This window comes from Condylostylus longicornis, unplaced genomic scaffold, assembly GCF_029603195.1.
Source record: "Condylostylus longicornis isolate FDR11 unplaced genomic scaffold, ASM2960319v2 ptg000010l, whole genome shotgun sequence".
Lineage (NCBI taxonomy): Eukaryota > Metazoa > Arthropoda > Insecta > Diptera > Dolichopodidae > Condylostylus > Condylostylus longicornis.
The window spans coordinates 14,347,866-14,365,512 of NW_026577979.1; the positions used below are offsets into that span (position 1 = coordinate 14,347,866).

Sequence of the window (17,647 nt, forward strand, 5' to 3'; positions counted from 1 at the left end):
AAAAAAAAACAATAAAAAAGAAAGAAAAAAACAAATAATAACAACAATAAAGTTTAAAAAATAAAATCATTTTTTTACGAATATTTAGTGAACTCCAGTATAACCACTGCACAGAAAATGACCATGACCGCAGACACCAATATCGTGGTTAGTAGTTATAGTTGTTTGTGAAAAAGGTTCAAAAAGGACTCAATTTTACTGTTTTTTTTCATTTATTTCTCGTTTTCGATTTTAAAAATCGATTTATGAGATTTTTTTTTTTTGTTTTTGTTGTTTTTTTTGTGAAATCGAAATCAAAAAGCGGAGACATTAAATTTTTTTTTTAAACTCATTATATAATTTAAGCATTTGGAATTGAAGTGTTAATGGTGTTGAATATTTCATATTAATTTTGTAACACCAAAATAATGGAAAAAACACTTACATATATTGTCTTCATACTTGTTTCTTCTTCATTGTTGTGTTTAATAATTAAATTTTTGCCAAAATTGTTATTATAGATTTCAACTAAACGCCTACTCTTCTCTTCTCTGAATTGATGAACGAAATATATTCATTTCCAAATTTCCAAATTTCCGAATTCAACCATAAAATGATACAATTCAGACTAGAACAGAAAAGTTCTGAAAACAATTCAGATTATAACTCCGCATATAAATTTTGGAAGTTTATCAGGATCTAGCACATTAATATGTATTACTTACCCTAGTATAACTAATCTCTAATAGTTGAAATTTTGTAACTTGCAAAAAAAGGCCACTTTCTTAAAATATACATATACCTAATCCTTTGGATATTCTATAAAAGTAACAAAAATTTTAATAAAATTGCAGTTGTCCTTATAGTAAAGTCTAATAATGTTCCCATTTTACAATAATAATATTATAACATGGTGTGGTTTTCAACACCATCGATTTTTAAACCTTTTAGTTATTTTGTTTAACTGTTATATTATTTAAAAATATTATTGGTTAACTAAATGTTCAATCGATGCTGGTCAATGGCTAATAAATTCCGGAAATTATGTAATAATTTCGTTTTAATGATATTTTGTTAAATATTTTTATTTTTATGCGAGGAGAAAAGTTATTATCAAAGTAATTACAATAATTTTTTAACGTTTGAATTAATTTTTTTCCGCTTAAAAGGTGAAAAAACAATAAGGTGTAACCAATAAATTGAATTTTTGTTTTTTATTATGTTTCTGTTTAATAGAGAATTTAATAAAGTTGGTGAGAAGTTTTTATTGAAAATAATAAATTAAAAAATACAAAATGAGGAAGAAAATCGTGTGAATTTCATATTGTATAGGTGTAGGTATTCCAAAATCAATGGCCTAATTTTATTTAATTTAAAAATAACAAAAGGAAAAAAAATATTAACAACAGAGGGGTTAATAAAATTCACATATTGCACATGAAATTGCATATAACGTTATATTTCGGATTGAAGCGAACTTTTGGGGCATAATAATAATATAAAAACAAGTTTTTAAAATAGAGCTTTTGTACACAGGAGTAAACTTCAAACAAAAGTATAAAATACAGGTGATAGAATTTTTTTATATTAGAACTATTATAAAAAGGAACGCGTTTGAAATCTTGCAGATTTTTGAGATGTTTCGCAAACAAGCTGAATACAAACTTAATCGTAAAACAATATTTTTAATAAATGACTGTATATAATCTAAACTAGTTTAAAACCAGAATAGAAACACTCTGTGTTAATCGTATGAATGAATGATTCTAATAGTTCTCGATTATTGGAAAACTGTTTCATATCTTCGTTGTTTTTTGTATAGACGTTCCGTAATTCATATAGTTCATTTGAAATGTAGCGTTGTGACTTTAACAAGTTCTGAAATGTCTCTACTATACTTCTGATGGGATAGCTTTGGAAATTATAAGGCAGCTATCACAAGACCTCATGCAGGAATGATCAAATCAACTTAGAATGCGACGTTAAGTAAAATGAAATATGTATATGAACATGTCTATATCTCAGATCGTTATTTCTCCGCGTAACATTTATGACAATGTAAATTCACAATGTTTTATCAATTATTTAGTAATGACAATATCAAAGAATTGTTACGAATTTGCAATTGTACAACATTTGCAGCAAAGATACATTGAACTTTCTTCATTTATTTGGTTAATTTATAACTGAATTACTGCGCAAATGAATTATAATAAAGCTAATCTCAGGTGAATCTTGAATGCTGAGAAATTCAATAATAATTTATTTGAAATTGTATAATCTAGAATTCATTTTTAAATAAAGTACAATTCGTATGGTACAATTTTGAATAACTTATTCGAATATGACGACAATAACGTCACCAATAACGCACTCAACAGTATTTTCCAAAGTTAAAGTCGGTATCGGTTGATCGATATAAATTTCATATAGCTCGAACTAAAAATAATCTGGAGCAATCAAACTGCATCATCTCGGCCATCAATCGGCAGCTCTTAAACATGAAATTAATTGTCGTACACATTCATGATTATAATTTTTATAACATTTCTTGCGAGTGTTGCGTAAATTGTCAAAAATGAAAACATTACCAATTCATAAAATAAAAATGTGTACATACATATATGAATACACGTCATGCATATAAGCGCCATAATGTATGCAATTTTAATAAAAGTTTTATAATTTTTTTGTAAGATTTGAAACTTCTTATTTTATAATTGAAAAGACGACGAAACCACATAATTTTTTCTTTTTGTCTTGATCAGGTTAATCGCTTCAATAAAATTATGTTAGCAATAATTAATAAACATGGGAAAAATTATGGAAAGTTGTAAATTTTGCATATATTTTTTTTAAAATAGCATGCAATTCAATGAAAGCTCGGTCAACTTAACTATAAATTGCTTTTTAATTTTTTTTTTATCATTTTTAGTTTTTATTGCTATGTTTTTTTTTATTTTAGTATGTTGTGTAAAATATTAGTTTGCGGTTAAATTTGTTCTAAAGAATTTATGTGTATATTTTGTAAGAATTCGTGCGATATTTTCTGTTTTCTACTTTTTCATTTTATTTTTTGAATCAAAGTCATTTTCAGAATTATTTCACTCATTTGTTTTTTGTTTTTATTTTGCTACCGTTATTTTGATATCAGGAAGAGAAAATTTTTATTTTTCCTTTTTTTTTTCTGCACTACTCGTATAGTTGAGTGTTAAGAGATTTCAAGTTGGAGTATAAAGAAAATGTTCTGCAATATGCAACGAAATCAATGAATGGCAATTGAAAAAATAAAAACACAAATATAATAATTGAAAAATAAAATTACAATATCCGGTGTAACAATAACAATCAATAAAATATTACGCTTTTTCTTACCTTTCCCTATGCTTTATTATAATGGTAATATTTTTTTCATTTTGTATACGACATCATAAATTTCTCAATGATTTTCCTACTAATTTTCCAATAATTTATTATTTTTGTGGGATTCTTTACATTACAATTTTCATATACTTTTAAAACTTATTATCATTACGAAGCCTTTACTACATGTACTAATGAAAATTACATTAGTATGTATAGAAATTGCTATATGCTTATTATTATTAAAATTATTGAAATAATTTTCACGGAATTTCACTCAATATACAGAAAGTAATGATGTAAATGGAAATTACCCTACACGCAATATATTATGTTAAATGAGTTGTGTATAAAAATAATGACGGTAAATCAGTCAAATAATTTTGATGAAAATTTTTTGAATTATTGAAATTTTTCATTATCATAGCATAATTTTAATTTTTACCCTGTTTTCTCACAAAATTTTTTTTTGTATATTATTTGTATGTGCGGACATAAATCAGATTGTCAATTGAAAATTTTAATTTATATACATTTAATGTGTGTTAATATTTAAATTTCATTGGATTTTATAAAAATTATGTATAATAACGGTGAAGAATTCAATTAAAAATTGTATTAACCATTATAATAGCTGCAGAGTATGCCTTTCATTAATTTTGTTCGATTGTAATAAAAATTGCAAGACTGAGGCATTTTGAAATTCATGGAGGAAATATGATTCTGGGAGAAATTATGGCATTTTAAAAATTTTTTGATCAGTAAAGTTTGTAGTCAATTTAGGCAATTAACGGTAAATTTGCAAGGATTGAATTGGAAATATTTAAACATGATTATATTGTTGTAAGAAGACAGAAAAAATAATTGCCACAACAAGCCGATTACGAAATTATCTACTGCTACAATGCAATAGTTTTTGAAAAATGCTATTTTGATTATACTAAAATTTTATGCGAAGAGGCTAAGTCTAATATTTTATAGTAAGAGAAAACACTAACGTAATGCAATACGGTTATGTGTATCTTACAGAATAGTAGTAATTGTCATTTACATTCAAAATTTCATCTTATTATCTTTGCTGGTGCAGAACTTTAATAATGGAACGAACAAGCGAACTTAGGAAGGAATTAAGACAATGCAAATTAAGAATAATTCTTATTAAAAGAGGGAAACACAGGAACCCAACAACTTTTTTACCAACTGGTACTGAAATTAGGGCATCAACGTTAGAATGGAAGCTCTAAAAGCCAAAAATATTAAAAAAAAATTTTACTTTAATACTAAAATTACAATAATTTCAAATAAATTTTAACACTTACCTTGAATTTGTGGTGCATTTGGTTTATAATCATGGCAATCAGAATTTGTTTCTAATTTTGCATAACTACTATTTGATATCGTTGGATGATGATGATGATGGTGATGATGATGATGATTATTATTTGAGGTAATCGATGATGTTGCGACTAATGAACTTGAATTATTTGATTGTGATTTTCTTCTTAGCGTATCAAATTCTCTAATATGATGTGTTGGAAATGTTGTTTCAAAAAATGGTCTTTGTCCTAATCCCATCGCTCTATATGGATGGCTATTATTTGGACCTGGAAAAATTCCATCAGCTATTAAGAAAAAAGTTACAAAAGAAAAACAAAATAAACAGAAAAAAAATAGTACATAATTTTAAGTTAAATGTTATAGAAATGTTAGTAAAAAGGTTATTAAAAATAATGTTTAAGAATATTTTATTAGATTTATAAAGTAAAGATAAATGTATAGGCAAACATTATAGTAAAACTCTTTATGTTAAAAATTTTTGTATTAAATGCACTCTTTTAATTTTGATTTAATTGTAAGAAATTTAAGCAAACAATTTTTTGGTAAAAGTTAATTGTTTAAGTTCAGTTATGTTATATTGAATTTTATTAGTAATTTTTTTTATTAATTAATTTATTATTACTCAAGTGGTTGAAAACGTCTTTGTGGTGGAAAATGTCGATGCAACCTGCAAGACTATTGCTTCTCGAAACGAAATTTCCTTTTCAATGCAAAATTCTTTCTTTTGCAAAAATCCAAAAACACAAAAATGTACTTAGATTGTTGAGAAAATGTTAAATTCACTCTTCCAATTCCCCAGTTAGAATCTATTCACATTACACTTCAATATAATTAAATACGAACGTATTTCTTTAAACTGTAAGAACGAATGTTCGACAGTTATTATAAAATTAAGTCACTCCGAATGTGACACTCAAAAAACCCTTCTGAGATACTGACATGTATGTATATATTTTGGTTCAAATTCTGAGTCATCTCTGCCCAGATTTCCACAGCTTACCTACTTCGATGCATAAAGGTTTACGTAATAAACAATGTTTTAGCAAAATCTTCAATATTATAAAAAAATATCTGTAACATTTAATTTTTTTTTTAATTTCCATATTGTTTAGTGAGTTCGCAACCTTCATGCATAGTTTATAATTTTAAGGATATAATATTGTTATGTCTATAATGCAAGTAAATGCAAATGTGTGAATGCACATTCATCCCAAAAATAATTTGTACATATAGGTAAATTTTTATGTGTACTATTATTACTTTTAACAGTCAGCTTTAATTTTGTAAAAATAAAAAAAAACAATCAGATTCCAAATTTATTATTAAATTAATAAAAAAAGGATTACATAAAATATAAGAATTGTAATAAAAAACAAAGTGACTCAAAAATAATTTATGCAAGCTTTTGTGCAGAACAGTATGACCCTACAAGGAATTATAGAATCACAATATATTAAAGTAATATAGGTCAGAAAGAAGAAAGCTGGACCACTCAGACCGCCATCCTTTAATTAACCATAATTACATTAAGAAACAGGTAAATCGGATCGACAAACTTGGAACTAGATTTAAGCAGATTGGCATAAATTGAACCTCCAATTCTGTAAAATTCAATAGAATTGTTTTCTTCAGCAGTTTTAAGACGCTAAAGAGAAATAACTTTTATTTCAATTAAAACATTTTTCTTTATTTAATTTTTGTTTCAGAATTCCTTTTATGCAAGAAATTTTTGGGATGACTGTATGTACGTATACTTACGTATATATTAATTTCATATGTCTATACGTAAAGTTATCAAACTTTTAAATTACCTTCCGGTTTTATCTAATATAAAAGCACAGTCAGACTTTTCTCAATTATCAATATTAAAAATATTGAAAATGGTATAGGAAAATTAATGATAAGGATATCAAATATTAATAACTAACATGAGTAAATATGTATGTATATGAATCAGAAACGTAAATTTTATAATTACGTTTTATATACGTGTGCATACTTATAGTTTTTTGAAGCATTCCTGTATTTTTTTTTCCAATTTATTATAAAAATCATCTAAGAGAGGAAATTTGAACTAAATTAACTACTGGCCAACATCCTGATGAGAATGCATTCGTAATGCATTTTACAAATTATTATATTGTTATATAAATGGACATTTTTCTAAATATACTTATTGTATGTATATGCACAACTTCATACAATAGAAAATAGTATGTCTTACAAAGTATTGTACACGTACATTAAAAATACTTGTACAAAAATTAGTATATGATTAGTATATAACAGTATGTTAGATTGTATGTTAGATTGTACTGTTATATTAGTATATAACAGTACATTAGAATGTATGTTTGCATGAGTAGTTTGTACAATTGTATTTATAAAAGGTATAGGTAAAATGTGTGTGTTTTAAATTGAATTTTTTTTCTGGTTTTTTGGTATGTTTCAGAACAAAAATTTTTTTTAATCACAATGCAAAGTTAAAATCAAAAACAGAAGCGTTAAAATCCTTTTTATCCTTAAATAAAAGGATATTTTTTATTACAAAATTTATGTGTTACGTACAACTGTGTATCTTATGCCAAATATGTACATGTTCTTGTATAGTTTTAGGTATATCTGTTTGTTGTCCTTTTTGTAATAATTGCATACCAGAAGATGTTGGTAACATTTTTTGCGTAATGGCTTAAATTTAAAAGTCTTGAATAAGTTGTTTGCTGTTTTGTTTTTTCTGTTTCTTGTTGCATGTAAAATGATATTAACGAATTTGCATTACAACATACATTCATTGAAAACGCGATTAATTAGGCCAAATCATACGCATATGTTACATTATTGTATATTATAAGTATGCAACTAAAGAGTCCTTTTCTTGTCTATGTGCATAATTTCACGTATTTATATAATTTATTATATATATATATACCTATTTACACATTCATGCATTGAATTTTGAAAAATGTAGAAGAAAATGTAAATTACAACTTACATATAGTTTAGACTTTTTGCGTTTTTGTTAGAAATTTCATATGTATGATTTAATAGGATCTAGGATGGAATGAAATTATAAAATAATTTTACTATAATGGAAGTTTTTGAAAGAATTACACTTTAAATTTGATATTTATATACCCTACAATTTTTTGAAGGATTTATGAACTTTGGTATGGAGTTTGTAGCCAATTTAAGGAGTCGCTTGTAGTATGAACATGTATTTATTTTTATGCTCACTGCTCAGCGTAATACTCAGTGTAGATTTAGATATGTCCGTCAATTCACTTATCCGTTCGGAGGATAACTCGAAAAAGAAATGAACAAACATTAACAAGCTTTCATTCAGAAAATGTTCCTTTTTGACAAGAACGGTTGCTATTGAATTTGAATGAATTCGATCAATGGATTCAAGTTGCTAATTTTAAATATCTTAAACGCTTTCACTTGTTTCTTTATTACCTAGATATCGTTTTGCATAGTTGAATGCAATGTTGAACCACATTCCCTGAACATGTTTTTCAATCAATGATTTTCGTAATATTCCATCGAATAAGTTCTTTCTATCGAATTGTTTATTAAAAGGACCTTAAATTAACTGATCTATAGGAGTATTCTAATAATTTTACAATTGAAAAAAAATATCTTTTCGATTTAAACTTGAGAAAGCTGCATAAGAATGCATTTTATAAAGAATTCTAAAACAGTACTATTTATTTTTTGGGTAAAAAATGAAATCCATCCCAATTTATTAAAATTTTTTAAGAAGACAACAAATATTATAATAGAAAATATTATACTTCATCTCCGGCGGAAACAATTTTTAACAAAATAGAACTTAAAACTTTAAATTTTATATGTACATAGAAGATTAATAGAAATACGATTTGAATATTATTATTCTTTGAATTCTACCGATATATTTTAGTCTTTTTATACTATAAAAGAAAAAATACATTTGGAAAATATGGTTCTCTATCAATAATTTACTAATGCATTAAGAATTTGAAGAACAATAATATCGTGTTCTCTATATAAAGAGAATCTAAATTAATAGCGTTCGATTCGTAATATTATCACATATTTGTTCTATTCTTTTCATTTGATTCATCTTTTAAAATCCTATATAGGTAATAGTTAACTTATATACAAGTATATATACATCCATATATAAAGAAAATTATGTTAAGGAACACATGTATGATATTATATACAAAATGCAACAAAACCGGACCTTAAATTAACTGTACGAATTTCAATGATGCTGATAATAATTTACATCTCAAATGCCAATACCATTTCTTGCATCTGTTTTAGAAAATTCATTTAAAAAGAATGTATGGTAATTTCCTATTTTTGACTTTTCAATTTTTTATTGTATAATTTAAAAAAGAAACACAAAAAAAAAAGGATGTCTTTTGCATTTTATTTCAATATCACAAAATATGTAAATGTTTTTGTGTCTATGAATATTTGAGTATAATGTGGATAATATTATGCATTGTGTAGGATCAGATTTTATAAAAGAAAATTGCAGGACATTTTTGATTAGTATTGCAAAAAATTAAATAAAATATTATGTGTGTCTGTGTGCACAGACTTTTAATTTATAAGTAAATTATTGGTAAGAACATATACAGGAGCAGTGTGTAGGCATATTATTGTTCCTTCTGTGAGAATTGTACCTAAGTAAATTTTAGGCTATAAGTAATATAAAATTATGAATAACATGACAATATAGGTACACTATCAAACAAAATTGAATGAATGCATGATATAAGAACGGACAATCACAATGAATTTTTGTAAAGTTTCAAGTACTTATATTTTCTTTTTGTCTCTAAAAAGTTGACTGCGAAACTTTATGGAGTAACGTGATGCTATTATAGCGAATTCCGAATTCGATTCGATGAACAATTAATATAAAATGCAATTTATTTTATACTAATGTATCTTATCTTTCTGTGTCCAAAATTATTCCATATAAATTTTTGGATGGTGAACATTATTTGTTAACTATAACGGCATTGTTTTAAATAACCATTTTGTTTAAAAAATTAGGCATTAGAAAATAGTTGGTATGAGACCCTCTTATAGCTTTAAAGTAATACCTTTAAAGTAATACAGCGTTAGTTTTTTTAATGTAGTTCATGCTGTCACTGAAAAACAACAGTTTCCATTTATTTTAACTAGTTTAAATCAATTTTTTCAATGCTTTCAAATTATAAAGAAATTAGTAAACATTTTCAATTGGTAAATCTCCAAAAACGTTATTCCGGTTCCAACTAACTCTTTGGACCCGGCTGGTACACACATGTACCAGTAAAGTCCAAACACCCCTTAAAGTTAAATATGATTTTGTATTTGGTTCTCTGAGGTACCATTTCGTTTTTACATGATTTGGCACATTGAATTTTAACTTTAGTCATTACAGAAACTTTCTTTTATATAAAGGCAATAGTTCCCACATGTGAAATATGTCCTAATCACACTATTCCAAAACCAGATCGTAAGGGTTAAAGATTCACAAATAAAACTCAATAATAAAATATTTGATTTTATCTGATGGACGTTAGTTCGAAAAATAAAACTTTAGAAAAATATATGTATGCCTTTTGTGATTGGTTGATAACAAAGGTTGAGTTAGGAGAACTTGATATCCTCTAGGGAACACTGTTCAACCTGGAAAAATCGACATGGGAAATTGGGGCAAACTGCATTTTCGTTCAAAATTTTTCCAAATTACGTTTACGCTCAAAGTTTTAAGTTTCAATATTATAAGTAACAGTAACTTAATTTTTATAAAAAAAAGATAAAATTACGGTACTCGATTTAGCCAGCTTCTTTTTTAGCATAAACATACATGTGTTAAGGAAGATTTCGTCACGTGTACTTCAATTGAAAAAAATTTAAACATGTACAAATAAACATGAATATAATGTCCCAATTAAGTTCCTTTGGCAAAAAACCTTGACATATTAATATGATAAAATATTTGTATGTGCAAAAGTAGAACAAAATTATTTTATAAACAACAAACCTCAAACTTCTATTATAAAGTTTCTAACCGCACACATCACCCTTGTTAATGATATTCAGCATTTTTATTATTTATTAATAAAATAAAATGTCCCTCTTTAACATACTAAGAGTGCATGAACTTTGAGAATATATGGAGCAAAAGTTTTCATTTATGGTTTAAATTTGATTTATAATATAAAAATCAAGTCAAGGGTATAAAATAACAATAAAAAGCAGAAAAAAATTTTATAAATACTTCCCATAGGAACAAAAAAAAATTGTGATTAACTTATACACAAAACCTACTTAAGTATATCTACTCTCGTATATACATACATACTCGTATATTATAATAAATGTGGTTAGAATATTTGGTCAATAATTATTTGAGTTGTTTTTTATTTGATGTTCGTTTATCATTTTGTAAAAAGGAGATTTCCGAATCGATTTAAGATTCAACAGATGATTCCGAGAATTCGTTTTTTCTTGAATTAAAATAATAAAGAGAAAAATATAATAAAAATTTAAAAAGATGGCATGCACACAAATTTTATTATTTTGCTTCAGAATTCATTTTACTCTAAGTCCCGTCAATTTACGATAAAACTCTACTGCATTTGTTTTTAATATATTACTCGTATGTTGTAAAACTAATAGGAATATAAGGGTGCGTACAATACTGATTTTAAAGTAAAAGCAAAAAGAAATTGATTTTCAAAAGAGAGGCACTTAATAGTTTTAATATTTTGTAATATACAAGGTGTTTTTTATTAAGGGTGCTTTAATTTCAAGTATTCAATTGATTTCCCTTTGGAAAACATTTTTTAAATTTCTCATTTTTGAATTCCTGAATCTTATATTAATGCCAACCACTTTTTTACATGTATACATTTAAAACACACTTGCGCATTCCGAATCACTTTTTGAATTATGTTTTCAAGTAATAGGTTTTGGTTGTAAAAGGTTGAGTCAGCTTAATGTTAGAGAATTAGAATTTAATAGCGTTCTAACTATTCTAGTGGAAAAAGAGCCTTTACAAATAGTTAGAAATATAGAGATTAAGCACATTTCCTAAATGGTTAATAAATTTATCCGTCTGTGCGTTGTTCATTCTTTTTCTGCTCACTTTGACATAAAAAAGGAGCTAATTTAATTCCTTAAGAGTAGAAATTTATATAGGAGTAAAAGTTATTGTTGGAGAAGATTTTATCTATCACCAAACCCAAAGAACATGTTCTCTATTTAATAAATGCCAGTATTCCATTACTAGTTTTAATGCCTAGTTTGTTAAATTAATTGTATTTTAAATTTTATGAGCAGCAATATTTTTGCAATATTGAACTTTTTTTTTCATTTCCTTGTTGATCAAAATAAAGAAAATTATTTAAGGATAAAAGAACATTTAATTTACATAATGTACTTGAAATGAACATTTTCATTTTGAATCGGAGCAACGCTTAGGTGAGCACTGCAATGGTAATAATTAACGAAGTATGAAAGAAAAATGAATCCCTCTTTTGAAGATGATTATAAATGAGACAAATTTAGAGTTTCTGTAGAGCAACAATTAAAGTTATTTTTTTTTTTCATTTTGAATATTCAAATAAGAATTTATGTGTGTGTGAAATACATGTCAATACTATGAATGGGATAAGAAATTTTTGTATGTATAGTTTTTTTCCAATAAAGTAAAAAAAAATGAAAATACATTTGTTGTGGTTTTCTCTAATTTGCATTTCCGTTTTTTTTTTAAAGATCGTATGGAAAAATACAAAAAACAAAAAAATATAAAATGGAAATATTTCGCATGTTTCTATATGCTACAATTTCAAAAATAATGGGATTTAATCTATCAAGTTAAATATTATATCGGTACTTTTATTCTGACTTGTACATAGTCTTGCACGTTACACTTGTATGCGTGTACATGCATTTATTAAAATATCAAAAGGAAAAATGTTCCGATTAAAAGTGGTAATAAAGAAATATTTTTGGTCTTTTGAAAGGAAAAAAATAAAAAGGATCTCTTCCTCTTTTCAATTTTCTATAAAATATTCCCATACATTCATGTAACAAGAAATACACATAGTTAGGATATGCAATGGATAAAAAACCAAAAATAAAATAAAAGAACAGTCAAATAATTTGAGGTTAGGAATAAAATAAACCGCAACGTCATTTGTTTGATTAAAAGGAAAAAAAAAGTAAAAACAGTTTAATTAGGTTTTTGTATTATTTTTAGCCTTATATATTTATAAAAAATTTATATTTTAATTAAATATTATTGAAAAAACTGTAAATTAGTTAATCCAGTTAATTTATACTAAAGAAAGAAATACACTCTTCAGTTTTCGGAATATTAATACAATCAATTTTTCAATGCCTTATTAAAAATTCAAGGTAAAATGTGTGTAATTATAGAAAAAAAAATGAAATGTTTTAATAAATTTCATAAAATAAAAATAGGGTAAATTTATAAATAATTGTGAATGTATTGGTAAAATTTAAATGGACGAAGCCATTTTTATAAAAGTTATTCATTTTGTTCAATGGAATTAAGGCACAAAACGTTATTGCTTTAGTAGGATAAAAAATTCGGATCAAACTAGTGATTTGTAGAATGACACTTCTTCCTTGAACAAGTGAATATACTTTTTTAGAAAACAATGGCTTACAGAGCTATTTAAATTAATTTCATTAAATAATTTAAATTATTGCATACATTTAGGGTGAGAAAAAAAAAATTGAAACAAATGTTAATATAATGTTTGAGTTCAAGGCCAAATTGTGTGAGTTAAGATAAATAATTATATTTTTTGTGGGCATGGCAATTGTTGGTTTTATAAAAATTAGAAAAACTTGTGGTATCCACAATATAAGTTGGTCAAAATTCAAAGTTTATGAATTTCGAGAAGATATAAGTTGTGAGAGAATGGAAGAAATATACTATTTATTAGTGTCTATAAAAGCCGCTGGATTTCTATAACTTACCTTTTAGAAGAAAAATGACATCAAAAATTTGAAACAGAGCAGGTTTAGATAAAAGTTAACTATGCTGGTTTAGATAATAGTTAAGTTGTTTTGAATCAATAAATAGTCCAAGAATCGCATTTTTAGGACTTTGAGGGGCTCTAACTTTAAGAAAGGAGATAGGTAAAAACTGTTTTAGATAAAAAACAAAAACAGTACAGAACGAATCTACTAAGCACTTTTTTCTATTTTTTTCTTTTGAAAAAGGACTAAAAACGGTAAAAAATACCTAAAAGGAAAAAAACGCTTATTAGAAATTAGTGTGACTAAGAATGTACATATATAGCGTTGTTAACATCAGATTAAATTAATTGGGTCAAAACTTTTATTACTTTGTATGTACATAAAATGTATTAAAGAAATTTTAGTTAGTATCTAATTTTTTTTGTTTTAATGATTTCTTAAATTGAAATGTGATCATACTCACTTGTTTTTGATCTAGGTTCTCTCGGACCATCTACTGTAACCTTAATTGCCTTATTGTATGTTGTTACTTGTGGCGGACTTGTTGATATTGTTATTGTTAATGTAAAACTTTTACCTAAAAAGAAAAATTAAAGCTCAAATGAATTTTTTAATAAAAATTAATTCGTATAAAATGAACACCATCGCAACATTTCTGTTGTTTAAAGTAAGAAATTTTACAAAATAAATTATTTTGAAAAAATTACAAGAAGAAAGGAAAAAATGAGTTATTAAAGCGTTTTTGTTCCAAATTTTTATCTTATGTCCATTATTATTACTCTACATTTTCATCAAATTAATCATAAAGCGTGTAAACAATCTGAACCTACCGACAAAAGATTGTTTTTCTACCAATTTGAATTCTGTGTCTTTCAGTAACATAATTATAAAAATTTTTTTTTACCCTTCAACGCTTTTAAAGAATGAAAGGTATTTGATAAATTTATGGAACACAAAAAATTCAACAAAATAAAAAACAAATCATCGTGTAGTTCAATGTTTTTTTTTTTGAAGTTGTTCGTTTATACTCGTAGTCAGTAAAATTAGTGGAAATGCATCTTTATTTCAAACGGCCTAACAATTTAGGATTATGAAAATTTAGGAAAAATTGAATATTTTTATACATACACTTGTAATGAGCGCACTTTTACAAAAAATAAAAGACAATCCTAATAATTTATTATCATAAGGAAATTTGGTTTCATAATGCATAAGAATTTGAATTTATGAATTTTTTGTATTCTTTGACTTTACACATTAAGTTATTTTGTGAATTGGTAACCCTAAGACAATAATACTGACTGATAAAATTAATAATTTACATTTAAAGCTTGTTGAGCTTACATTTAAAGCTTGTTGAAGTAGAATCCGGTTTTTATTATGAATGGAACTTTAATTATGTACTTAGATTGAGCCTTTATATCGGATAATACAAAATATCAGGAATTTTATTGTTCGCTCAAAGGCAATTTAGAAACTCGAATTAGGAAAGTGAACACAAATACAGCTGTAATTATTTATCTAGTTGATAATCACAAATAGTATTTAGCAAGTAATAGTAAGCAGTTACCACAATTTATAACTATGGTTAGATTTCAAGTCATTTTCAAAAGAAAGCAGTGTATATAATTAATTAGGGCTAACTGTATTCAGTTCTTTTGTTTCCACTTTACCCACATTCATGTTGTACAAATATTCATATTAAACTATGTTGAGTGTTATTCAAATAAACTAATTAACATCAAGTTTATTTGTTAATTGTAAAAAACAAAATCAAGTATTACAGTTGTATAAAGTTTTTAAAACAATTTGGAGCCAAGTCTTTGGACATTATATTTGTACAAAATAATTGCTAATATAATAATTAATAATAACTATATGTATGAAAAATTAAAATATAAGAATTTATCCTGATATCCTGGCAAATTCTGATATTAAATAGTCTTAAAATATGGTAGGAGTACGAAATTATCGCGAAATTTTATAAAATAACCAAACAAGTAAACACGAACATGCCACAAACATAATGTGCATTTACCTTTTAATAGTACAGTTCTTTATTTTACTATTTTAGTAAATTTTTGATTTTATTATTAACTAAATAAAAAAGTCAAAAATTAAATGTATTCAGCTATATTCACACTGTATACCGTTACAGATTAACATTAAAGGACACATAGGATATTATTGTGGGAGTAGTACTACTGACATTTTAAATAAAACTACGTATATGCAAATTCTAATTTCATAAACTTACTATATGCATACAAATACACGATATAAAATTATCCAAGAAATTGTAAAAATATTTATTTAAAAAGAGATTACATTCTGATTCAAAAGGACGCAAGGACATTGAATATAAAACAACAGATAATATTTTTTGGGTACAATCTACATTTAAAATATAAAATTACATAAGTCTGTATTCGCGAATTTTTATTTTTATGCAAGGATATGCGCAATATGATGCAAAAATGCCTTTGACTGAATAAAAGTTATGATTATATCAATTTCAATAAATTGTATAACAACATATCGTCAACAGCATTCGTTATTATAGCCCCAGGATACATTTTACATATATTGTTGTTGTTATTATTATTTTTTGGATTTTTTGAAAATTTTTTTTTTATATTTGTTTATTACACATGTACTTTTGTTTATTTGTCGCGGCTTTGAAGGGACGTATGTTGAGGCTGCCCAGTTTCCGTGGTTTGATGTTGAATAAAAAGAAAAACAAAAATTGGAGAAAAAATAAATAGTAAATGGTGCAGGCACAAATATAACGGAATGAGTATAGAAAATAAGTTTAATAAATTTTTTTTTTTTTTTAAGAGAATTAATTATTAAAGGACGTTAAATTTATGAGGTTAACAGTATGTTTTACTTGCATCCTTTTTTTTTAACTTGACCGCTGTATATGTAGAAATTTATGTTTAAATATTGCATGCGTTGTCCTTATTATTTTTCTTCATATAATTTGGTCGTATACGATTTTTAGAAAAAGGAATATTATTTTTTGTTTTATTTTGTTGGTAAAATAATGTAGAACAAAAAAGTTAAATTTTTAATCTATAAAATTTATGAAATTTTATAAACTGGTCAGTTTAAATTTTTGTTTTTATTGGTAAAATATGCAAGTAATCGATTTTTTTCCAAGGATGTTTATAGTAATATTACAATAACTTTTTCGATCAATTTAAGGCAATATAATACGCTTAATGTATGAAATTGTAGGTGTATAACACTTCCAATTACACTTGTCTGTACAAGGGATGAAATAAAACGAAAAAATTATTGAAAGATACGTTAAAATAATGCTCGAATTTAAGGTTTATTTGTGTTAGTAGTTTAGAAAAACTAGTGATATTTTTTAAAAGTATGGCATTAGCCGTCAGCTTTCTGCGTTTTTAGAAATTTATAAAAGCTTGCATTTTTGGAAATATAAGATGCCAAAAACTAAAATTTTACATTTTTTCGGGTGGCGATAACTTGAGAGGTGGAGGTGGAAAAAGATTTTCTTCTAACGAACTGAACTATTTACTAGTGTCTAAAAGGTGCTAAAATTTCAGACTACTACAGCCTAGACCTCAGTAGAAGAAAAACAATATCAAAAATTTAGAAAAGGCGGATTTTAGGTAACGGTAAATTTTAACGGTCATTTTATTGTTGTAAAATTTAAATTTGATATTTTAGAAGAAGACTGCCACTAGCTTTCTGGGTTTGCAAAATTTGAAAGATGTTTGTGGCTTTGCTGCAATAAGTAGTTGAAAAATGGTATTTTTAAGACTTTACGGAGTTATAACTTTTAGGAGGAGTGGGGGGGAGATAGATAAGAATTTTCTTCCACGAAAACAAGTCCTTAGTAAAGATCTATGTAAGTGTGAAATTTAAACCTTCTATCCTCACAGGTGTAGAGGTACCTTAATATATTTCCTTAAGCCAATGAAATGAA

General features: G+C 25.6%; 1 protein-coding gene across 2 annotated transcripts in view; it reads right to left on the reverse strand.

The window, feature by feature from the left end:
• The window catches only part of LOC129618905 (protein lozenge), a 64,083-nt gene that overhangs the window by 26,066 nt on the left and 20,370 nt on the right, over positions 1–17,647 (reverse strand). The window contains exons 3-4 of one of the 2 annotated variants that reach the window (XM_055533934.1): positions 14,153–14,266; positions 4,662–4,946 (exon numbers count right to left, since the gene is read on the reverse strand). In XM_055533934.1, the coding sequence (XP_055389909.1) occupies positions 4,662–4,946; positions 14,153–14,266 (399 nt within the window). Of the gene's footprint in view, positions 1–4,661; positions 4,965–14,152; positions 14,267–17,647 lie in introns of both variants that reach the window. The other variant, XM_055533933.1, reaches the window with a different exon arrangement.